The sequence below is a fragment of the Mesoplodon mirus genome (genome assembly GCF_964341445.2).
Source record: "Mesoplodon mirus genome assembly, chromosome: 13".
Lineage (NCBI taxonomy): Eukaryota > Metazoa > Chordata > Mammalia > Artiodactyla > Ziphiidae > Mesoplodon > Mesoplodon mirus.
Window position 1 is genome coordinate 25,693,773 of NC_138989.1, and position 25,273 is coordinate 25,719,045.

General features: G+C 48.8%; 1 protein-coding gene across 3 annotated transcripts in view; it reads left to right on the top strand.

Moving 5' to 3' along the window:
- The first annotated feature begins 8,065 nt into the window (after positions 1 to 8,065).
- UPB1 (beta-ureidopropionase 1) overlaps positions 8,066 to 25,273 on the top strand; it is a 32,175-nt gene continuing 14,967 nt past the window's right edge. For all 3 annotated transcript variants that reach the window (XM_082641260.1, XM_082641259.1, XM_082641261.1), the window contains exons 1-5: positions 8,066 to 8,200; positions 13,803 to 13,974; positions 15,335 to 15,422; positions 21,622 to 21,716; positions 24,905 to 25,066. In XM_082641260.1, the coding sequence (XP_082497386.1) occupies positions 8,097 to 8,200; positions 13,803 to 13,974; positions 15,335 to 15,422; positions 21,622 to 21,716; positions 24,905 to 25,066 (621 nt within the window). In that variant the 5' untranslated portion in view covers positions 8,066 to 8,096. The remainder of the gene's footprint in view (positions 8,201 to 13,802; positions 13,975 to 15,334; positions 15,423 to 21,621; positions 21,717 to 24,904; positions 25,067 to 25,273) is intronic.

The following is a 25,273-nucleotide window of genomic DNA, read 5'->3' on the forward strand; positions in this document are numbered from 1 at the left end:
CGGTTTTTACAACTTCATGCAATCATTTTCTCCTGTGACTACAGTAAAAGGTTTCATGGCTAGAATCTTTCTTTAGCACACGTCTCTAGAACTCGAGCTATCTTCCTGTACACTGGTACAGTGCAACCATTTATCTACTCTGGTGCCCCAGATAGACTGGCTACTCTACAACGGTCACCTTTTTCTGCTTGCAATCTTGCTTTTCCTCCTTCTTGGATTGACCTTCCTGTGTCCTCCACACATCCTTCTGGCTCAGATGCTTGTTCTCCCACCTCTGGACCTGTGTGGCACTTTTGGTAATGTTATCACCTAACATTGTAAACACAGCTACTGTTTATTAAGCACTAACCATGTGCTGCCCCTGGAGTCTTATGTCTGTAATACAAACTACCCAGCTTTTCCTCCTACCTGCTCACAACACACCTCCCATCCCCTAGGAAGTCTATCACTTAGAGGCCTAGCAGTGTCTTGCACACAGCAGGTGCTCAAGAAATAGGAGCCATTATTATGATTATAAGAACGAGCACCATGTGACTTATTCATGTTTGACCCCAGTGCCTGGTACAGTGTCTGGCTCACTCAATACATATTTATAAAACTAACCAATGAAGAGAATAAATGTTAAATGGCTATACGAGCCTTCTGAGACAAGCTGTGCAGCTTGCCATGGACTGCTAAAACTAACTCTTCAGAGTCTAGACAGGAAGAGTACCCAGTTAAGTAAACAGAGATGGGGCTGGGGAGCATGGAAGCACCACCTAGAGGTCCAGGAGGATGCATGGTACCACGTTCAGAAAGCTCTTGTTGGCTAGTGAGTGCAGAGGTTGATTATAGACGACAGCCTCCTGTGGACTGCTCTGAGCACAGGCCAGGATCAGTGTGGCTCCCACATGTAGATGGCATGGTCAGACCAACTCCCTTGATCAGGGAGAAATTTGGGACTGTAGGAAAGGCTCCTGATGATGAAGGGGGTAACTTATTCTTAGAGAATGGAAGCCTATATCTGCAGCACCCACAGAGACCCAAAGGTGAGTCCCTGGGGCCCTGGGATTTGGCAGTGGCAGGAAGTAGTCTGTGTTGGAATCTGGCAACAGCTAGCAGGGCCCAGTGAGCAGAATGAGACTCAAAATCCAGATTCAAGTCTTTGGCAGTGCTAAGTTTAAAAGGGGCAGTGCACTGGGATGCCAGAGAGAGACCTGGATTTAAGGAAACAAAACCCAGATTCAGTTACTGAACTATAGTGCAAACAGGTTTAATGCCGCAAACATGGCAGACTAGTTATTTGATTTGGGGCATTAATTATTCAGGCAGGGCTAGCAGCAAAGTCGAAATCTGAAGTGGGACTCAGATTCTGGGACTAAGGACAGGACTTGCTAGTGGTAAGGTTGTTGGTGGGGCAGAGAACCCAGCACCTTACTATGATACTGCAAACCTTCCACAATGGATAATTAGCACACAGTACAGTCTCTCAGAGCACAAATTCCAGTTGGCTTCAGTGCTAAGGATTTTGAGACACCAGTTATCTATAGATGGTAGAGTACCAAACACAAATCTGTTTGGTCTGGCTTAACAAATATCTAATTCTTTCTATACACTTGTTTCACCCCTGGGCTGTACCTGCCTAGTCTCTTAATCCCACTACAGTGTTTCTCCCCTAACTGATCCCCAGATACAACCACTTCCAAGTTGAAATTACTCTTTACTACCACAAGATAGTTGTTTCATCCTCTGATTCTGGGACCAAAACTTCTGTCACTATTAGGTTCTAGAATCTAGGTCCACACTACCAGTGATAAAAGTGGTCCTTGGACTTCCCTGGTGGCGCAGTGATTAAGAATCCGCCTGCCAATGCAGGGGACATGTGTTCAAGCCCTGGTCCGGGAAGATCCCACATGCCACAGAGCAACTAAGCCCATGCGCCACAACTACTGAGCCTGCGCTCTAGAGTCTGCGAGTCACAACTACTGAAGCCTGCGCACCTAGAGCCCGTGCTCCGCAACAAGAGAAGCCACCACAATGAGAAGCCTGCGCACCACAACGAAGAGTAGCCCCCACTCACCACAACTAGAGAAAGCCCAAACACAGCAACGAAGACCCAATGCAGCCAAAAATTAATTAATTAATTTTAAAAAAATTGGTCCTTTTCCATTAAAACCAACCAAACCAAACAAATACACTACAATAAACACTACTGCTACTACAATCTTCCCGTCACCTGGTTCTTCAGTAAGAGCACTCTTCTTGACTTTCACTGCTTCAGATACCAAACTATCTTGTATTGGTCTATGGTCTGTTTGTGGCTCTTTGGATTTAATATCCCTAAGTTGTTTTTGGTTTATGTTAAAGCGATACATACAAATCATGGACTATCTGGTTCAACTACCCATCTGATGACTGACTTTCTTCTACAACACTCCCACCAAGTGGTCATGGGGACTGTACTTGAACACTCAGAATGAATGAGAACTCACTGTCTGCAGAGGCAGCCAATTTCACCTTTGAATCACCTGCTGGAAGTAACTGGGGCTGAAATATGCCTCCCTGAGTTTCTATCCTTTGACTCCAGCTCCTCTCCTTAGGGCCATATGGAACAAATATAAACCTCTTATACGTGGCCCCCTTCAGATATCTGAATAAAGTGACAGTATCCTTCCTGAGTTTGTCTGCTTTGTTTTGCTAGTGCCTTCAACAAGTTGTTGCTGTTAGATGTTCTCACCAACATCATCTCTTTCTTTTCTGGATGTATTCAAGATGATCTACATGCCTCGTATCTAGCCCAGAGCAAGACAGATTACAGGTGTGTTCTGGACACTATAACTCTCATAATGCAACCTAAGACTATATCATCTTTTTTGCAGCTACAACACACTGCTGACTCACACTAAGCTTATAATCTGCCAAATACCCCTAAATGCCACACATATTGCTACTAACCCCATTGCATATGTATACAACTGTTTTAGGGAGAGCAGGAAGTAGAGAGGAAGGTTCATTTACCACGTTGAAACTTCATGAAATCTGGGTCCCAGAAATTCAACCTGGGATTTTGCATTCCTAATGATACACCAGCCTGTGCTTACTTAGTTTGCTAGCCCAAATGATTAGACAAACTAATGATGGGTCATGGACTAGATTTCAGCTTAGGCTAGTCAGCTTTGATTTATTTCATGGCTTCCCTCAGAATGCAGCCTTCTTCAAAATTACTCATCTTTCAAATGTATGCTATTTATTACCAGAAGAACTGGCGGAAAGAGTATAAATGATTCAATGCAAAGGCATTACCACCACTGGAAAAAATACCCCAAAGATAAGCAACCAGTACTTTAAGGATGGTATATTTATGATTTTCCATGGGAATATTATATCTAAATACCTTTTCCCTGATTAAAAATACCTTGTAGAAATATAGATTTTCAAAGATATTTCCACTTAGCTTATTGGATTATTTCAGTTCAAAGAAAGTAGAATGGGTATTATCATCCTCATTTATAGATGGAGAAACAGACCCAGAAAGGTCATGACTTGTCCTGGCGTAGAACCAGGAGTGAACCCCAAGTCCTTGGATTTCTAGTCCAGTGCAATTCCCACTGTACCCATGGCACTCGATAACACAAGGGTGGCCCAGTCCTGGCCTTAAGGCACTAATATCCAAGGAGTTCTCCATTAGCTGTTAGCCACATGTGCTCTACTTGCCCTTGCCATACAGATAAAAAAAGGTCCCAGTGAAAAGATAAAAAGTTGTTACAACACTTAAGAGATGCCAAACTCTAGCAATCATAAAATTTATGAGAATTAGTCCAATACCTTTAATTTTATAGATTAGGAAGAGATATCAAGTAATTTATCTAAAGCTGCAGTTACCTAATACCAAAACCAGGATTAGAACTTATTTATATACCCAATTCAATGTTCTTTCTGTTATACTATATTGTTTCTCAAAATACATGTAGGCAGCCCTCTGTTACCTATAGCTAGGACATTTCTGAAAATGAGGTCTGATGTATGTTATCTACAACTCAAGAATGTGATGGCTAAAGATCCTGCCAAACTCCTAATCCAAGTGACTATGGGCCAGGAGATAGAGAGGGATGAATCATGACATACTGAACTGGCAACTTCCGAGTAAACAGAGCTATGCTATATGAAGTAGCCCCTGAGGGTGGACTTCTTTCCCCCAACAGCAATACTGGTATTGGAACCCACTCAAGGACTTGGACTACTTGTGTCCTAGATGACCAGGGTTTAAAGACAGCTGAGAGTCTTACTGAAAGGAGAGGATTATGCATCTGCCGCAGCTAAGGATGGTCTTTTTAAAAAGCAGGCTAAGGGACTTCCCTGGTGATCCAGTGGGTAAGACTCCATGCTCCCAATGCAGGGGACGTGGGTTCGATCCCAGGTCAGGGAACTAGATCCTGCATGCATGCCGCAACTAAAGAGTTCGCATGCCGCAACTAAAAGGTCCCACGTGCCACATCAAAACCTGGCACAGCCAAATTAATTTTTTAAAAAAAGCAGGCTAAATATACAGCTACAAAAGGACCCAGTAAATGACTATATGAACATTTATAAATATTGATGTGGTGTTCAATTTGCTTCAACAATCATTTGTCTAAAGACATGTCATACTTCTATCCTCAAGAAACTTAACAGATTCGATATTATGGAAACACAGGTGAGAACTCAAGCAAGCCTGAGGAGCCAGGAAAGGATTTATTGAAGAGGAGACACCTGATGATTCTTAACGTTTCGGTGAGAATTTTCTAGGTAAAAAAGCCGCCGAGCAAAGACATAGGCATGAAATGGTATGGAGGGTTTGTGCAACTAGAAACAGTCTGAGTGCTGGAGCCCAAAGTATGGGCAGGGAAGAGTTATAGCATGAGATGAGGCCTGATGCCATGCCCTCTAGGACTTCGGCCTAAACTAATGAAGTGCCACTGAAGAACAGATCACCCTGGGAACCAAGGCTGAGGAGGAATCTGAAGTTGGGAGGCAGGAAGACTGATCATGAGTTGGTTGAAGTAATTTAAATGGTGAGAGCCTGTACACGGATGTATAAGTAGCAATAGGAATGTATACGATGTATCAGATAGGTCATATTCCAGAAAAAATGAGGCCATTGAATGTTTTCTGAGGGGTGGGGTCTCCTGACTTAAATATTTCTCTCAGGGCTTTTTCTCATGCTTGACACTTTCATCATCAGAGGTTCCTTCTGTAGGATCTCCCCCACTAAAATGGAGGTGATCACTGCATTTTATTGTTGCTCAGCTAACATTAAGATGGATTATGAGGGACCTCCCTGGCGGTCCAGTGGTTAAGACTCCACGCTTCCAATGCAGGGACGCACGAGTTCAATCCCTGGTCGGGGAACTAAGATCCCACATTGCCACACGGCCAAAAAAAAAAAAACAAAAAGGGATGGGCTATGAAAGTTTACTGGGAGTAAAGAAGGCCTTGCAGGGATGGGCAGGATTAGTCATTAGGGGAGAAGCAAGGGACTCAAAGCAAAAACAAGGGACAAAAGTTCAGACTGCTCAAAAGGAGACAATGAAATTCCATGTCACCATTTTGGCTGGGCTGGCCCTGCCCTGCTACAAAATCCATTTTCAGGCAGCTTGAGTGCATTATTCTGAAACTCTTTCATGTGAGCCACTTAAAGTCTACACAAGGATAATAATATAAACAATAAAATACACCCTAGCAAAGAAAGAAGAACTATGACTTCTGAGCTAAGGAACACCATATAGGGACAAGTTAACCCAGACATTGGACCTTTAGAAAGTTTCCTAGAAATCGGGTCACTTAAGATCTTTTCGCCCTTGACTATAAGTGAAATATTGGCGCCTGTATTTTCATTTCCAGTAAATATAATGTTTAACTTGGAAATCTGACAAATACCAAGAACTTCTGCCCCATAGTTCACAGTATTACTGCGAGAATCAAATGGGACAAAAAGAGGCAAAAGCTTTTGTGTGCTGTAAAGCTAAATGAGGTCATAAGCAGCCCCTCTGGTTCATAGGAGAAAAGAGGAAGATGGGGTCTCCATGTCATGGCCCTTGCAAGGACAGCTCACAAACAACTATCATAAAATCGTTCAAATCTTCCAAATGTTGATGAGCGGAGTCCACAGCAACTTAAGTACCTTCCCTAAAGATTAAAATTAACATACACTGTGAATTTAAAAGTAACACCTTGGACTTCCCTGGTGGCGCAATGGTTAAGAATCCGCCTGCCAATGCAGGAGACATGGATTCGAGCCCTGGTCCGGGAAGGTCCCACATGCCGCGGAGCGGCTAGGCCCGTGAGCCATGGCCGCTGAGCCTGCGCGTCCGGAGCCTGTGCTCCGCAACGGGAGAGGCCACAACAGTGAGAGGCCCACATACCGCAACCGCAAAAAAAAAAAAAAAAAAAAAGATGTTAGTTTTAGAGGGACAACTAAGGATAGACATCAGAGGTAGGGAGTAAAGTTAGAAGACTGGCAGCAATTCAAGCAAAAGATGACATATTGCAGGCATGAGGTGGGAGAAGGAAGGATTTTAGCAAAAGTCAGAAGATAAATTTAGCAGAACTTGATTGCATGGGGGAAAAAAAGAACATGGAGGAGTTGGGGATGATTCCCAAAGGCTTAGCAAATGAGTGGGCAACAAGGCCATTAACTAAACTAGGAAATACCATACAGAAGACAAGAGCACGGCGGAAGAAGGAGGGTTCAAATTCCCTCTGAGGCATTTTGAGTCGGCAATGAATCCTCTCCTTTGAGGCCTTAAACGATTTCCCCTTCTAAGCCAGAAATCACCCCATCCTCTGAGCTCCATGGCACCTAATATAGCGTTTCCACACCGAATTATTTAAATCTGCAGTAATTACAAAGTTTGTCCCTACCTTAAATCACAGAGGAAAGGTACTAGGTCTTGCTGGTCTGTGCAATGCCCTTATCTCGGAGCCTTAGACACAGCAAGCCTTCAAAGTCTGCATTCTTGAAATGCGGCCCCATCAGATACTGGAAACTGCCCGTGAACATGCATTAAATCAATGACCCAAACCTGTGCGTGAGAGGCTTCTGTAACGTCTCTAAAGCCTTGGGCCCCACAGCACCTACTCTGGGCTCCCTGTGTGTTCATCTTATCTGATGTTTAAACAACCCCGCTCGGCAGCGGGATTCCGGTCCACAGAGAAGCAACAGAAGCCCCGCGTCTGAGGTGTCAGGGCCTGCAGGTGGCTGACCAGGTTGAACCTGCCGGCGCCTGCCCCGTCAGGCCGGGTGGGCCAGGCTCGGGGGCTCCTCGGGTTCTTGGGGGGGGCCGGGGGGGCCCACCCTGGCCTCTGGGCAGCGGCCCCAACCCTCCCCCCCAGGAGCCCATGCGGACACCTAGCCACCCGCCCGCCCGCCCCGCGCGGACCGCACCGCTCTCGGTGGTATTGGCCCCACGACGGCGTGAGGGTCCCTGGGTGGGGGCGCGCGGCCCGGCCCCCCAACTCCAGAAACCAGGCCCCGGAAGGCAGCAGCGAGGCCTCCGGCCCGGGGCTCAGCTCGTCCTGTACCTCCATCCGCGTCCCGGGCGCTGCGCCGGAGCCTGAGGGCTTGACGGGAAGGCTCCCCAACAGTCCGTTCACCTCAGGCCCGCCGCAGTCCTGCAGGCCGCATCCTGGCCACTCTCGCCGCTTCTCCGCATCCTCCGTCCCGACTCTCGGGGCGGAAACCTGAGGTGAGGAGGGCGAGAGACAAGCACGCGGCCCGGGCACCTGAGCGAGGGCCTCCGAGGGCGGCTGGCATACTGACGGACGGCCAGTGGGAGCCACAGCGCTGAGGCGCCGCGTCCCTTGTGGAGGGGGCGTGGCCGGCGCGTGCCGAAGGAGGCGGGAAGGGTGAGGGGCGGTGCCACCCGCGAGGTCCTGAGGCGCTGATTGGCGGCGCGCTGCTGATGTGTGAGGAGGGGGCGTGTCCCCACGTGAGCGCTCCGGGGCCGAGGGCGCTGGAGTAGAGGGGAGAGGGCGTGCGCAGTCCTGGCTGTCTGCTCCCGCCTCGTCCTCCTGTCCCTCTTCCTGGGGGCAAAGTCCGTCAGGCAGTTTGCGTCTAAAGAAACGTGCGGACTTCAACCATGGCCGGGGCTGGATTTGAGTCGCTGGAGCGGTGCTTGGAGAAGCATCTGCCACTCGCAGACCTGCAGGAGGTCAAACGCATTCTCTATGGCAAAGAGACCAGGTGTGGGGCCTCGACTGGGAAGGTGGGGGACCTTGGGGCCAGCGGGTGTGGGTCTGGGGGACCAGACAGAGTGCTTCAGAATCTGAAGGGCTCTACAAGGGCGGTGGTGAAGTACTGAATTGGCGAGCTGAGACCCTAGGAGGTCTAGATGTGACAGCTCTGGGAGCTCAGAGTTGCACAACTGAGAGTGAACTTTACAAGCCCAGAGGGAAAGGACGGTTTTTACTCTTTGTGCTTTCTCTGTGACCACCCAACTCTCTTTCCCAGCTTCCAGTGACCAGCTTCTTCCCCAGAGCCAGGCCTGTCCTCTAGGTGTCTGTCTAGGTCATTACCTCCTGTCAGAGCCCCCAGCTCCTCCTTCCTGCAGTGACCCAGCCTCTGGCGGACCCTTGGAGGGAGAGGCCTCTGAATCTGGTTGGCGAAGGAACTTTTCCCACTGGCAAGCCACAGGAGTTAGTTCCCATGCTCAGAGCAAATTTTTTCCACTCCCAGCCAGCTGTGTGCATCACTAGGACTTTCTGAGGGCAGTGCACTGCTGGACGCTGGGCATACAGAGCTGGAAGACACTTCCCCTTCCACTCTTGTTTCTCTTCAGTCCACTTCTCTCAAAGCAACCAGAAGATGTAAATCATATCCTGCTTAAAACTGTATCAGGGATTCCCACGGCCCTTAGAATGTAATGCAAACTCTGACCCCATGCAACTCCTGACTAAACGTCCCACCACTTTCTTGCCCATTTGTGGGCTCCCCCAATCCAACCAGACTGCGCACTCCCTGGCCTTGTGGCAGTGACCTTGAGGCAGGAACCTGATCTGCTCATCTGAAACTGGAGGGTGTTGATTGGATCAGAGATTCCCAGCCACCAGCTGATGTGGAGTTCCTGCAGGGAGGCCAGACCTCAGAGTCTCAGGTGTTTTCACAGCTAGTGGATGGTAAAGGTAGAACAGCTGCCTTTCGGGGTGGACATGGTAGAGAAATTTGTCCAAAAGGGCTCTTTGTACCCAAAGAGGGGTGCCCGGGACTGGATGACCTTCAAGGCCCCTCCAGTGTGCTCATGCTGGATTACTGCTTCCCACCGCACGTGTAAAGGCTCGTCACGGGGGAAGCCTCTTAGAATTGAGGCTCCTAAAGAAGGTGTCCTGAAGCAGGGTGTGTCTCAGGGTGTTTAAGGGTGAGGTGGGCATGTTCCCCTGGGAAAAGACAGAGCTCGTGGGTGTCAGGGAGAGTCTTAGGAAAATAGAAATAAGTTTCCCACTTAGGGGACTGGCTGGGACCCATTCTAGAGCTCAGAGTAAGGACTGCCTTGTAAAAGGGACTTTGCACATTTGGATCGCTCCAGGGTGGGGAGGGATTGGAATGGGAGGTAAAATGGAAGCCAAATTCCATTAATCAGTGATCACCAGGCCTCTTCCTGGGGCTTGGCTCACAATAACTGAGTAAGTGGTTCCCCTTTTCCATTCTTTCTCCTTTTCCCTTTTCTTGGTTCTGTTCCACCCAGAACTGAGCCCTTCCAAGCTTCACCTCTAGGGTATAAACCTTTGTACTTGTGATTGAGTGGGATTTGGCTATGAACAGACTGCAAAGTGAAGATAGAAAATTAGTCATTTAGGGACTTCCCTGGTGGCGCAGTGGTTAAGAATCCATCTGCCAATGCAGGGGACACAGGTTCGAGCCCTGGTCCGGGAAGATCCCACATGCCTCAGAGCAACTAAGCCCGTGTGCCACAACTACTGAGCCTGCGCTCTAGAGCCCACGAGCCACAGCTACTGAGCCCACATGCCTAGAGCCAGTGCTCCGCAACAAGAGAAGCCACCACTCACAGCAACTAGAGAAGGCCCGCACGCAGCAGCAGACCCAACGCAGCCACAAATAAATAAATAAATTTATTAAAAAGAAAAGAAAAGAAAATTAGTCATTTAAAAATTCTTCTGTTCACTTCTCATGGCCTGACTCAGGCATGGCTGCCTCTATGAATGCCCGATTGACCTGAATCCTCAGCCCCTCCCCTGGACTCCCCCTTTGCTCCACACAAGACCAGCTTCCCACCCCAATAATTGCTGCACCCAACACAAAGATGACGCTTAGTAAATGTTTGCTAAGTGAATGAGCTAAATGGGCCTTTGCCTGTGCCAGACAGATGAAATCCCCAGAGAACATCAACTCTCAGTTTTAAGACAGCCAGAACCAAGAAACATGTATTCATTCAACAAACATTTATTGTTTATTTTTGACTTGGGCACTAGAGGTACAAGGATGAGTTAGCCACGGTTCCTACTCTCGAGGGACTTTCTGTCTTTTGGTGGTTGTCCTACATCATGGTTCTGAAGACCAGAAGTACAAAATGAAGATGTTGGCAGGAATACAGTCTTCCAGAGGTTCTGGGGGAGAATCCTGCCATGCCTTTTCTAGTTTCTGTGGCTTCTGGCGTTCCTTGGCTTGTGGCAGCATCACCCCAACCTCTGCTTCTGTCTCCACTTGGTCTTCTTTTCTCCCTGGGTCTCTCCTCCGGGCGTTTCTTAGCCCATCACTGGATTTAGGGCTCACCTGGGTAATACAGGATGATCTTATCTTGAGACCCTTAACTACATCCACAAAGACTCTTTTTCCAAATAAGGTCCCATTCACAGGTTCTGAGCATTAGGACGGTGGACATATCTTTTGGAGGGGCCACAGGTCAGCCCACTACAGAGATTCTGCAGAGGTGGGCGTCAGGGTGGGGGGAGGCTGGGTTTGGGATTGGCCTAGAGATGGTCATTCCAGGTGGAGGAGTGGGTGCAGAGTAGGAATCTGGGGGTCCCAGTGTTAAAGGGTCAGAGGAGGTGGAGATTTTGTGGTAGACTCCAGAGGTAAGGATGCGGGGGGGACCCTAGGGTCAGTATCAAGGATGCTGATCGGGACAGGGACAGAGTGTCAGGTGGCTCAAGGAGGTCTGTAAGGATGGGGACAGCAGGGAGTCCACTGGCTTTAGCAACCAGTAGGCTGGTGGTTCCAGAACAAGAGAGGCCTGTGTAGAGCACGCTTCCCTTCTTTCTTTTTTTTCCTGGTTTTTTAATGGGAGAGACTCAAACAGCTGTCATGGTGAATGTGGCAGGTCTGCAGGAGACAGGGAGAGATGTCCAAAGTGGGTATATCATTAAGTGAAAAAGACATGAAGGGACTTCCCTGGTGGTCCAGTGGTTAAGACTCCGTGCTTTCAATGCAGTGGGGCACAGATTCGATCCCTGGTCAGGGACCTAAGATCCCACATGCCGCTTGGCGCGGCCAAAAAAAAAATAAAGGCATGTAAATGGAAGAGTAGAACATACAGAAGGACACCTTTGTATGTGTAACACACACGCATATCGAAAAATATTGGAAAGATACATAAGACATTGTTAAGGAGATTGTCTCTAGGTTCTGAGATGGAGGGGAACTCATTTTACATTTTCCACTGTTTGATTTTTCCCCCCCATGAGCATGTGTTTCTTTTGTAACAAAGCTCTGGTTTAATTATTTAAAATGCTGATGGTAAAGAGCCATTAGAGGGGAAAGAGAAGTTCTAGAAGCAAGAGCTTGCCAAAGAAGCTGGGGCTGGGCTCCCCTGGGCAAGGTCTGCCTTGACCTCGCTGGAAAGGGGGGTGCCCGGGGAAAAGGCCAGGGGATGTGTGGAGCCAGGACAGGAAGTGATGGGCTTTCCTCCTTGAAGTTGTAGGTGAGGCCCCCAGGGTGGGGGCCTTAGTATCAGGATGAGGGGCAGAGGGGCAAGAGCCAACTGTGGGGACCAAGGGAGGGTTGGGGGCAGCACGGAGCCCCCTTTGTGAGGTTGTGGCCCATTTGCTGGTCTCCACCACGGCTGGTCGGTGCCACACCACATCCTTGAGCCAAGCCTTTGGTGGACACAGCACATGGTTAGAGAATGGGGCTCAAGGGCCAGTTGGGTTCTCCAGGATGAAGCAGGCAAGATTGGGTGAAGGAATGCCAGGGTAACTGGAGGGCGGGGAAACCTTCAGGTAGTGGCCAGACAGTGGGGGGTGCTGGGGAGACGTAGAAGAGCCCAGAAGGCAGTGGAGGCCTGGCCTTCATGGCCTAGGGGACCGGTGTGTGCAGGGAGCTGTGGGCAGGGATGGGAATGGAGGCAGGGAGGTCGAGCATCGTGGAATGATGGGGCTGAGTGTTGAAGGTACAAGTGTGGGGAGAGCTGACAGCTGCAGTCAGTGGGTGGGGAGAGTTAGCCAGAGGAAGAAGGACCCCTTCCAGGTGATGGTTACAGCTCGGCTTGCAAACCTGAGGCGAGCTTTTCCACCTGATGTCTTCCTGGTTGACTGTGCAGGCTGAGGACAGCCTACCAGGACCACTCCCAAGGGCAGCCGGCCCCCAGGCCCTCCTTCTTGTCCTGGCCACCATGGTGACTTGTCCGGGGGAGTGGGGGCGTCCGCCTGCAGGTGGGGGACTGTCTCTGAGGCAGTCATGGCAACAAGAGGCACAGTGTGGGCACTGCTGCTATTTCTAACCTGCTGAAGCACACGGAACCCTGACTAGTTGAAAAGCAGGCTGATTGTCAGGGGCGGAACCCAACTCCGAGCTGTCAGGGCCATCACAGGGAAACTGCCTGGCAGGGGGCGGTGGCAGGGGGCTCAGGCTGACAGGGCTGTGATTTTGAAAGGAATGTCTTTAAGAAAGTGGTTTAAAGTAGGAGAGAAATATTATTAGATAATGGTTGTCAGGTTATTTTTTGATGCATTCTCTGCGTATTTCATAACCACTGTGCCCCTAGGTGGTAAGGCCTTCCTGGCTGGGGGCCCTGTCCCATGCCCCTGTGGGTTTCACCCCTGGGCCAGGCACAAAATGGGCCATGTGGTCCATGGTCACTTTGGTGGGAGGTTTTATAAATAATCCACTTGCCTCTGTTAATAAATCACAAACAGGGATGAGCCCTTCAGCCTTTGGTCTGGACATCTGGGCCCCGCCACGCTCACCCAGCATCGGGCAAGGAGCTGCCCTCTCCCCTGGCGGGAAGCAGGACAGGATGGGGTGGGGTGGGGGGGTCACCAAAGACTTGTAATCCTTAGTGGCAAATGGCCACGGGACCCTCCGTCCTGCTGTCATCCTGGCCTGTCTTCCTAGCCAGCTCCCAGACTCCTTCTCAACAGCTCCTTTGTCTCATCACGACCTGCCGCAGCCCCCAGGCTCAGCACGGTCCTCTGACTCTAGTCCACAGACATTTTTGGGAATCTGTTCCCTCTTTCCTGTGCTGCCTGCTGAGACTTCAATTCCCGCCACCCCCCCACCCCCCCACCCCCCCACCCCCCGATTTCAGCAGCTCCAGCATCAACCTTGTGACTAGTTTCCCTGCTGCCCCCTCCCCACTGCCCTCCTCCGCCCAGCCAGACCATGCCGTTCCCAGCTCCAGTCTCCCCAGGGAAGCCTGTTCTCCACCCACTGGGCCCAATTCTCCAGCCCCGCCCCAGCTTCCCACGTGTGGCCATGGCCCTGACCCTGGCCGGCTCCTGGGCCTTCTTGCCAGGACGCTCCCACCTCTTCTCTGCCTGAGGAGTGACTCTGGAGTGTCATTAAATGCAGCAGACCTCAGGCAGATCATGTCCCCTCTTTCCTGCCTGTTTAGGAAGCTCGACCTGCCCAGCAGGGCTTTTGAAGCCGCCTCCAAAGGGGACTTTGAGCTGCAGGGCTATGCCTTTCAGGCTGTGGCGGAGCAGCAGAGGAGGCCCCGGACCGTGCGCATGGGGCTTGTTCAGAACAGAACCCCCCTCCCTGCGGACACCCCTGTGGTGAAACAGGTTTGGTCTCTTTTGACTGTAAATACATAAACGGGCAGCTGGCCGCTCTGTGTTTTGAACTCGATCTTGTCCCCGGATGGCTGCCCAGCGGCTCTGCCCTGGCCCCCCCTTCCTTCCAGCCGTGTCTCTTGCTTTTCTTTCTCTTCTGGCTCCTACCCTTTCTCTGCCTTCCTGTCACTCCTCACTATTCTGTCCACCTTCCTTTCCACTTCCTCTCCTGTGATAGAGCTGAAGTTCCATTTACCAGTTGGGAGGGTGCCCCTGTGGCTCACGCGCTCTCCGTGGAACTGCCTCTCGGGCTCCTGCCAGCACACGCCAGTCAGGACCCATCTGTCCACCGTGTGTCCCTCTGCCTGGATCCTAAGATCCCCAGACATCGGTCAGATTGTGAATATGTCTCCTCAGCCCAGGTTGTCAGGTCATCGGGGGGCAGGGATGCTGTCATCACCACCCCCCAGAGCCTAGAAGCACGCTTGGCACCCAGCAGTCATCCGCGGGGCCCCGTGCACGCAGTTCCTCGAGGGAGACCGAGCGTCCATCAGGAAGCATTTGTGGTCTCTGGGTTTTCAGCCTGGTTCCTCTGGTTTGTCTTTGAACAAACACTTCTGAATGTCTCCTGGGAGCCAGACGTCATGCTGAGCACAGAGAACTTGAGGACACTGCTCCCAAGGAGCTCATGGGGTCATGGGAGTGACAGTGGAGGAATGTGACAGCACAATGGGAACAGCGCCACCATAGGGACACACGCAGGCCGGGGAGAATGCAGGTACCCCGATTCTCGGTCCCTTGCTGGAAGAGCTACCCCTCTGTGGGCAACACGTGATGTGGATAACACATCCAGGGAATTTTGGGTGGGGAAAGGGAGCACATTCTGGCAGAGGGCACAGCTGGGAAAGGCGAGTCATTGGAAGACACCATACACATGGGAGAACAGAAGTGGCAGGACAAGGCGTCCCCGAAGCTGTGGATGCAAGACATCATAAGTGGACTGGGTCCTGGGGGGTAGGGGGTGAGGGAGCAGTTAACCCAGGGGATGGTTGTGGTGTGTGGTGGGCCCACTGAGTGTGGCCCCTCTCACAGTAAGCACTCACATCCTCACGTCCTCCTCTTAGCAACCCCACGAGGTGGGCAGCGTTCTCCCCATTCTCCAGTCAAGGAAACCGAGGCTGAGTGAGGCAGCATTGAGTGTGTGTGGGACCCCAGAGCCTCCGCACCGCCACCTTTGACTGCAGACTTGGACCCAAGGACAGTCTAACATACCAGAACCTCCCACCCTCCTCGTCCTCTTGTAGCCGGCCACGTGGGGGTTGAGTTCTAAAGATGGTCTCAACCAACTAATCCTCACTGTTTAAATTGCCAGGTCACTGCCCTGCACAGACGCATCGAGGCCATCGTAGAGGTGGCTGCCATGTGTGGAGTCAACATTATCTGTTTCCAGGAAGCATGGAGTAAGTCTCTCTCGGGGTGCTTTCTCTGCTGTCTTCAGTGCTGTCTTATCTCCATGTTGCCGAGAGTGTCTGCTGCTTGATTTCTTAAAATCTTTCTTTTCTCATCCATAGAAAGGTTCTTTGTCAACAACACCAGCAACCCCAGAACCCCAGACTTCCTCCTTCTCGCGTGCCTCAGTATCTCGTCTGAGCCTCGGCCTTCCTCCCAAACTTGAATCCGTTTACTCCTTCCTCTCACCTCCTTACCTCTGCCCTGATCCAAGGCATGTCAGCATCTCCTCAGCTTCTGTAATCGCCTCCAGCTGGTCTCCTCCACTCTGGCCCCTTCTAACTGGCTGCCCACACCTTCTAGGAAAGATCTGTATGAAAACTCTGCACTGCATCATCTGTTCCTCCCCATCTCTGCCGGGCTCTGCCCTGACCTTCTGATACTTTACTCCCCTCCCCCAAGGCCACTGCGCCTGCTGTTCCCTCCACCCAGAGCCAGAGCTGGAGCTGGAGCATTCCTCTCCCCTGGCCTGTAACCCTGCTCGACCTTCGGATCTCAGCTCAGAGCCTGCCTCCCTGTGTAAAGCTGCATCCCTATTAAATACTCCTGCTACCTTGTACCTCTTTATTTTATTTTTATTTTTTGTCATAGTTATACACGTTCATGGTTTAGATTTAAATGGGTCTACAAGGTCTGTTACCAAAAAATAGCTATCCTTTTCCCCAGAGGCAGCTACTTCTTCTCTGAGCTGGTTCTTTTGGAATTTACCTTTGCTTGTGTTGCTGCTTCCTAATTTTTCAGTTTTGCATCATTTATTGACTTCCCATGATGGAAGGAGACAGTGTAGTCCTTTGCCCTCTCCTGCCCCCTCTACGCACATGTACCCTTCCTGGTCTGTCCCCAGTCCATTTGCTACCAAGATTCAAAGGAAATCGCTTTGATTTCTTTCCCTGAATAGCTTTCTGTTTTCCCTGCAGTTTGCTTTGTTTACTACATGCTTACCACAAAGTCTACCCCAAACTTTCTGCTGGTTTCCTAAATCCCTCTAAGAGGTTTAGACACATGAAGTAGTCTATTGGTTTCATCTCCTCACAGGAATCTGTCACAGAGCCTTCTGGCTGCTCTTCTCTGAATTGGTTTCCCCCTCTCTGCCATCCCAGGACTCCCTTCACCATCATCCGGGGGGGGGGGTCCCTCTGCCTTGCTTTTGTGTTTCTCCTATCTCACAGCTTCCTCTTTCTTGCTTTTCCCCCTCATTATGGTTGAGTAGACTGTTTGAGACCTTGCACATCTGAAAATATTGCTGGATAGTTTGGTTGGGTATAGAATTCTGGGTTAGAAACAATTTTCCTTCAGAAATTTGAACACTTTGCTCCATGTCTTCTGGCTTTGGGTGTTGTTGACTAGTCTAAGACTATTTTGATTTATGCCCCATTGTATATGGCCTGTTTTCCCCTAGAAGGTTGTAGGATCTCTTCTTCTCCAGTACTTTGAAATTTCATAATGATGTGCCATGGAGTGTATCTATTTTAATCCATCCTTCTAGACACTTCAGTGAGTTCTAACAGTCTAGAAACTTGAGTCTTTCAGATCTAGGAGATGTTCTTAGATTGTTTCATTTGTGATTTTCTCCCCTTTTTTCTCTCCTCTTTTTTTTGATACTCCTTGCTGTTAGAATGTTGGAACTCTGGACTGGATCCCTCATTTTCTTTTGTATTTGTGCCTATTTTTCATCTCTTTGTCTTTTTGTTCAATTTTCTGGTAGATTTTATCTAATTTGTCATTCAGACTTCTAGTTAGTCTTTTGTTTTTGCTGTCATATTTTGAATTTATGAGAGTTCTTTTGGTCTGAAATTTTCTATTTTATCACATCCTGTTCTCGTTTTATAGTTACAATATCTTCTCTTATCTCTAAGGATATTAAGTAATATTTTTTTTTCTCCCTGCATGGTTCCTAGTTACTCCAAGTTGGTCTCCCCACTGCTGCCCCGATTACTTATATTTTAAGAATTGGGGATTAAAAAGCTGATTGCAAGCTCTGAGTTTGTGGGAGGGGCTTCTCCACTGAGTTTCATTATAGGATGACTGGGTTTAGCTGTTTGTTAGGAAATCGCCTATGGTAGTATCTTTGGGTCATTCTTTTCAGGCTGGTCAGATTCCCCAGAGAAAATTCATCTAATCTCCTGCCAAGAGGAAAGGACAGGAGTCCAGTATGCTTATGTTTAGTCAATCCCTTTGTTTTTATCACTCCACTCACCTTTGTCCTGGATTCCCCAAGGCCAGAGATCCTCTGTTTAACTGTCTCTAGAGAGTGAGCCTCTAGCTGGCGTGGGAGAGGCTCAACCCAGCCTCTTGGAGTGGAGAAGGGATCTAACTGCTTCTTAAGTAGACTTTTGACCAATCCTACTTATTTGTCGCCCCTCCCTGCGTCCCCACCTTCAGAGCTGCATGGTGCCTCTGGCTCCTGAGCTTTCAAGGGGTCTGTGATGGAGAGTGGGGTGCTTCCTGGCCTCCTCCACTGCGGAGGGGACTCAGTATTCTCAGATTCACTAAGATATCTCCCGCCTCCCTCAGCTCTCCAGCCTCCCATGTTTTGTTGTTTTTGTTCCTGGCTCATGCCCCATCCCTGTGGGTTTATACCTGTACACAAAAAACCCTTTACTCTCATTTAATGGGGTTTCAGGAAAGAGCAAAGGAGTGCGTCCCATCTGCCACCTGTACCCAGAAGTTCATCACGTTCTTCACATTTCTCATTACACGTATACTCTTGTGTGATGCTTTTGATTTGTCTGCCTCTTCCATTAGACTATAATCTCCATGTGATCAGTGCCTCGGTGGTATTTATTTTTCCCACCCCAATCCCCACCTCTATTTTTTTAACATTAAAAAAATTTAATTGTAAAATATGCATACTATTACTATTGATAAGTGTACAATTCAGCGACATTAAATACATTTGCAAAATTATGTAACTGTCATCACCATCTATACCCAGACCTTTTCATCATCTCCAGCCAAAACTCTGTACTCCCCTTCCTCTTCCACCCCTGATAACCTCTATTCTACTTTCTGTCTCTATGAATTTGACTACTCTAGGGGCCTCATGTAAGTGGAATCCTACAGTATTTGGCCTTTTGTGTCTGGCGTATTTCACTGAGCATCATGGTTTCAAGGTCCGTCTGTTGTTGCATGTGTCAGAGTGTCCTTCCTTTTTATGGCTGAATAATATTCCATTGTTTGGATGGACCACATTCTGTTTATTCTTTCCCCTACCCAGATTTTATCTTTAGTGGCTTGAATAATCCTTGGTACATGACAGACACTGAAAAATATTTATTGGATGGTTTAACCAACTTCTTCTCTTTCTTGGATCAGGAAAACTCCTGCACATCCATCAAGGCCTAGCACGGATACCCCCTCCTTTGGGGGGGCCCTGGGGACTCCCCTACACAGGTTCCCTTTCAGCTCCCATCTTGGCTGGCAGCTCCTGAGGGCAGGGCCTGGTCCAAGCCTGAGCCTGCCTCATGGAGTGTTGGTTCAGTGAATGTGGAACCCCCTTCCCCTCTAATTTGGAAACTGTAGTTGGAACTTCACAGCCGACCTCCCCCAACCTCCCTTCCACATGCTTCTTTTGAAAGTTTGTTTACATTACAGCAGTTGTGAAAACAGGAAAAGAAGCCATTAAAATGGAAATGGAGAAATTTGGAGCGCTTAGCAAGCTGAAATGAAATCGGAAAGGGAGGTTTTATTCTCTTGGGGCATTTGAGTCTCTCCTAATGCTCTGAAAGCTGAGAGTGAACAACGGTCATTAAGGATTGTTCTTTGTTATCAACAGCTTTCTTGTTGGCTTCCTTAAAATAGCTCATCCATCTTCACCGATGGCGCCTGGGGAGTCTTGATCTTGGTGCCAAGGCCCCCTGGGCTGGTGCTGGCAGAGGCTGCTGCCCACTTAGCTGCCTCCATGGGCTACCGCCCTGGCAGCTGAGATGGTGGTGGTGCCATCATAGCACCAGGCTTCCAGGGACTGGAAGGAATCTGGAGGCTGATGCTTCTCTTCTCTGTGAAATGAGGAGTCACACCAACTTCGCAGGGGTATTGGGGACATGCTGCCTATTACCAGGCCTGGCACCATGCTGGGCACATGGCCCGTGTTTGGAAAAGGTTGGTTGCAATTATTACCCCCAAACAGGCCACACAACCCATGCAGCAACCAGGTAGTCCTCGCCAGCCACATCACACAGCTTCCTACAAACCTTCCCTGCACTCTGAGTTTCAGAGTGACCAGAACAGTAGCAAGCATCTGGAAACATCCGTTAGGCTAATCCTCCTAAAAGAAATGGACTTGGGTTATTGGGAGGAGGAAGATCTAAAGAGTACAGTCATCCCTCGGTATCTACAGAGATTGGTTCCAGGACCCCCAACCCTGCAGAGATCAAAATCCAGGGATGCTCAAGTCCTTTATATAAAATAGTGTAGTATTTGCATGTTACTTAACGCACATCCTCCCGTATACTTTAAATCTTTAAATCATCTGGAGGTTACTTGTAATACATAATACAGTGTAAATGCCAATTAAATAGTTGCCCGTGTGTGGCAAATTCAAGTTCTGCTTTTCGGAACTCTGTGGAATTTTTTTTTCAAATATTTTCCGCCTGCTGTTGGGAGAACCCGCAGATGCAGAGGGCCAACTGTATGCGGAATTAGTCCAAACAAGGAATTCAGTACTCCAAATCAAAAAGAAAAAGACAAACAGCTCAGCAGGAAGTGGACAAAGGGTACGGACAAGATCATCTGGAGGATGAATCCAGAAAGGCCAGCAACCATGTGGCCAGGTACTCCACCTCACTGGAGAAACACGGGGAACGCATGTCTAATCCCAGTGAGATCCCAGCTCACAGCATCAGACTGGCGGGTGTCGATGCACGTGGCTGAGGCTGTCGAGCAGTGGGACACACTCAGCCAGAGGTACCTGGTGCCTACCCCCATCGCAGCCCCCTCCACCCCACAAAGGAAACTGCCGTTGAGAATCTGGTGTGCATGGCGTTCTTTGAATTGTTACTGCATGTATATGTACCTGCTTTTTTTTTTAAGCAAACAAAAATCAGTGAGTTAATGACATTTCCTATTGAATTAGCCCCCTAGATGGTGGCATCTAGCCAGAGGTCACAGAAATAATGCTTTTATCCTTGGGGAGTGCTCAGCCTACCCAGTGGTTCCCAAACTTCTGATGGTGTCATTAAATGAATGGCTTTTCTTGTTCCTGAGCAAGCCTCAGTCCCTGGGAGGATGAACATTCCTATGGTGATGTGTGAGGATCCCAGCGCCATCCTCGGTGGCCCTCTGACACTGTCCCCAAGGAGCCTTTGTTGTTCTCTTAACCAACCAGCAGATTGGCCAGCAGCTCGGGATCTGCTGGTTGGGAACAGTTTCTGGCTGTACCTTTTGCAAAAAATTTTTAACATATATATGTATTGTTAAAATTGTGGTAAAATAGACATAATGTAAAATTTACCGTTTTAACCGTTTTCAAGTGCACAGTTCTGTAGCATTAAGTACATTCACATTATTGTGTAACCATCACCACTATCCATCTCCAGAACCTTTGCATCTTCCCAAACTGACACTCTGTCCCCCTTAAACAACATCTCCCCATTCTCCCCTCCCCCAGCCCCTGGCACCCACCATCTAATTTCTGTCTCTGTGAACGTGCCTATACTAGGTCCCCCATGTAAGTGGAACCATATAGCACTCGTCCTTCTGTGTCTGGCTTATTTCAATGCGCGTAATGTCTTCAAGGTTCACCCATGTTGTAGCAAGTGTCAAACTTTCCTTCCTTTTTAAGGCTGAATAATATTCCATCTAATGGATGGACCACATTTTGTTAATCCATTTGTCCACTGGTGGACACTTGGGTCATTTCCATCTTTTGGCTGTTGTGAATCATGCTGCTATGAACGTGGGTGTGCATGTATCTGTTCAGATTTCTGCTGCAAGTGTTTTTAAGACCATAGGAAGGACATTTGGCCTCGCCTCTTATTCTGCCATGAAGCCTAAAGGGGAGGCGTCCCCACAGCCAGGGATGGGCCTCAGAAGGCAGACCAAGGCTCTTGGGGCTGGGGTCTCCTGTGGAAACCCTCCCCCACCAGGCCAAGGACCCCCCCTCAGAGACCATGAGCTTGGATGTGATTCTGACCTTTCTCCTCTCCACAGCTATGCCCTTTGCTTTCTGTACGAGAGAGAAGCTTCCATGGACGGAATTTGCCGAGTCAGCAGAGGACGGGCCCACCACCAAGTTCTGTCAAGAGGTAGGATGTTAACCTACCTTTAACTGTTAACTAACCTCTGGCAGCGACCAAACACGGACAGGTCACAAAGAGAGGCCGCAGCTGCCAGGGGTGGCCCTTCTCCGTGGAAAACACACCCATTTGGCTCTTGCTTTCCTGGGTAAGAATAGAGAAGACTATTTACTGCCCCTCCCCCCCCTTTTTTAGTGTACTTTTTTTTAAAAATAAATTTATTTATTTATGTATTTATTTTTGGTAGTGTTGGGTCTTTGTTGCTGCGCGCAGAATTTTTCTAGTTGTGGCGAGCGGGGGCTACTCTTTGTTGCGGTGCACAGGCTTCTCGTTGCGGTGGCTTCTCTTGTTGCGGAGAACGGGCTCTAGGAACCTGGGCTTCAGTAGTTGTGGCTCGTGGGCTCTAGAGCGCAGACTCAGTAGTTGTGGCGCACGGGCTTAGTTGCTCTGCGGCATGTGGGATCTTCCCAGACCAGGGCTTGAACCCATGTCCCCTGCACTGGCAAGTGGACTCTTAACCACTGCACCACCAGGGAAGTACCTAGTGTACTTTCACTTAAAATCAGAGTTTCAGAGCCAGAAGGGCCCTTAATGGCTTTTTAAGTGAGGGGGCTGCAGCCCACGGAGGGTGTCCTGGAGATGACTCCCGTAGTAGGGTCTGCAGCTGGCAAGTGCGGCGCTGGCACTCGGGGACTGAGGTCAAGGTCGGGTCTGTGTCCAGAGCTATGCTACCCCACTTGCTGTTCGCCTGAGTTATGGAAGCATCTCTGCATGGCCCGTCTCATCAGTGTAGAAACTGGGCTTCCTTTTTCTTTATTAAAACCTCATAATACATGTTCTGTGATCCCATTTATATGAAATGTCCTGGATAGGCAAATGCTTGGAGGCAGAAGGCAGATTAGTGGTTGCCAGGGGCTGGGCGGGGTGAGGGGATGGGGAGTGACTGCTCATGGGGACAGGGTTTCCACTTGGGGTGTTGAAAATGTTCTAAAATTAGTTTGTGGTGTTGGTTGCACAACTCTGAATGTACTGAAAACCACTGAGTGGCACACTTTGAAAGAATGGACTTTATGCTCCGTGAATTGTATCTTAATAAAGCGGTCATCCAGAAAACCCCAATGACATTCCAAGAGGTTACGAATGATGACTTATGCTTATTCTCACCTCGAAAAAAATAACTCCTTTCATTTCTCCAATGTCCCATTTCAGACTTTCTACATATACTTAGGGGCTTTTGGAGCAGAACTGTAATCATAGTGATTCTATCAATACTGAGTTGTGATTCCAAACATCCCTGTTCTCAGCCACCAGACTGTTGATTCTGTGCTACGAGGCAGGAAGTGACTGCAGATGGCGTGCCTGAACCAGGGTGGGAGGAAGGAAGAGCAAAGGGAGGATGGGGATGAGCTGGTTCCAGGGGACCCCTGTCTGCATCGAGGGCCCCGGGACCACAGCTGCCCCCACGTGGCTCGTAGCATCCCCTTCTGCCCGCTATGCCATCCCTGTGTTCTGTCATTAAGGTCAGAAGTAGCAACGGGCTGGTAAGAGCTGATGACAAATGACCAGCTGGGGCTGCTCATCCTGGTCACCAGATCCTGAACTTCTTATTTGAGACAAAAGGAATTTGGTGTCAAGAGTTATGTTTGGTTTGGTTCTGGGGTTTTTTTGTATAGATGAGACATATGATTTATTTTATTTTATTTTATTTTATTTATTTTGGCTGTGCCACGTGGCATGTGGGATCCTATTTCCCCAACCAGGGATCAAACCCACACCCCCTGCCATGGAAGCGCAGTCTTAACCACTGGACCACCAGGGAAATCCCTTTTTTCTTTGTTATTATGGTAAAAAACACATAACATAAAATTAATCATCTTAACCATTTTTAAGTGTACAGGTCAGTCATGTTAAGTATCTTCACAGTGTTGTGAAGCAAACCTCTAGAACTTTGTCATCTTGTAAATCTGAAACCCTCCACCCATGGAATGACCCCCTCCATCCCCAGCTGCTGGTGCCTGACGTTCCACTTTGTTTCTATGAATTTGCCTAGCTTAGATGCCTCACATGAGTGCACTCCTGCAGTGTTTGTCCTTTTGCGTCTGGCTGATTTCACTTGGCATAACGTTGTCAGGTTCATCCATGTCAGGGATGACAGCCGTGTCATCCATAGGCCAGGATTTCCTTCCTTTTTAAGGCTGAATAATACTCCATTGCATGTATACACCACGATTTATTTAGATGCTTGTGTTGCTTCCACCTTTTGGCTGTCGTGAATAGTGCTGCTCAGAACATCGGTGTGAAAGTCTACTTTTCTGCACGGTTGCTGGTCCTATGGTAACTGTGTTTAACTCCGCCAGGAATGCGGCATCATTTACATTCCCACTGGCGGTTTATGAAGGTTCCTGTTTCCCCACATCCTTGTCAACGCTTGTTACCTTCTTTTTTGTTTTGTCTTGTTATTGCCTCTGGATCTGAAGGTCTATGGGAAGTGGCATTAAGTCTTGCTTTTATTTTATTTGTACTGTAGGGTCTGTGATCTTTGTACAGGGCTCACAGCATAGGAAAACAAAAGACTTAGCTCTCTGTGCACCCTTTAGAATTAGGAAATCAGCCTTACCCACACTAAAAAGGTCCCCAGGGCTATTTTCAATATTTCAGAAATCCTGATATAACCCATACACCCTCTCATTAGGGTTGCTAGGCTAATTGAAATTTCAAGTGATTTAATTCTGACTAGAATTATTTAAGTTTAGACTGCTTAAGAATAGAGAATGCATTTCACCTGTTAGCACAAACGTGGCATATAGTAAACGGTAAAGTGAATGAATAAATAATTATTATTCTCATTTGTATCAGAAAGAGAAAAAAGACTAATTTCAGTTATTTTGGGTATATACCCGGAACTGGCATTATGGAGTCATACAGTAGTTCTGTTTTTAATTTTTGAGGAATCGCCTTACTGTTTTCCACAGCAGCTCTACGGTTTTTACATTCCCACCAACAGTGCACAAGGACGATGCTGGTTCCTATTTAGCTAAGCTTGGGCGTCAGGACAACGCTGGCATTTAGTCTTCAAGGAATAGATGCAGGGAGAGCTCAGAACGCCGTCTAGCTATCTAGGAGGACCATTAGATTCTTCCATAAAAATGTATGACACTTGATTTGAAAATAGGACTGTGCCGTGCTCATTTTTCCAGCTGGCGAGGAAGCATGACATGGTGGTGGTGTCCCCCATCCTGGAGCGAGACACGGAGCATGGGGACATCTTGTGGAACACAGCCGTGGTGATCTCCAACTCTGGAGCCGTCCTGGGCAAGACGAGGAAAAACCACATCCCCAGAGTGGGCGACTTCAATGAGGTGAGCTGCCCCTCGGATGACCAGCGCAGCTGCAGCACGGTGTGGCAACGGCGCTGGGGGCCTCCCTGCACTGCACCGCATAACACAGGTGGATGGGATGCAGTGGGATTCCCGGTGAGTCCCAAACGCCTTTAGTGCAGAGGGCTATTTTTTTAAAAATATAACCTGATTGGCTTCCTGGAATTTTTCTTTGAAGTAAGTCGTATA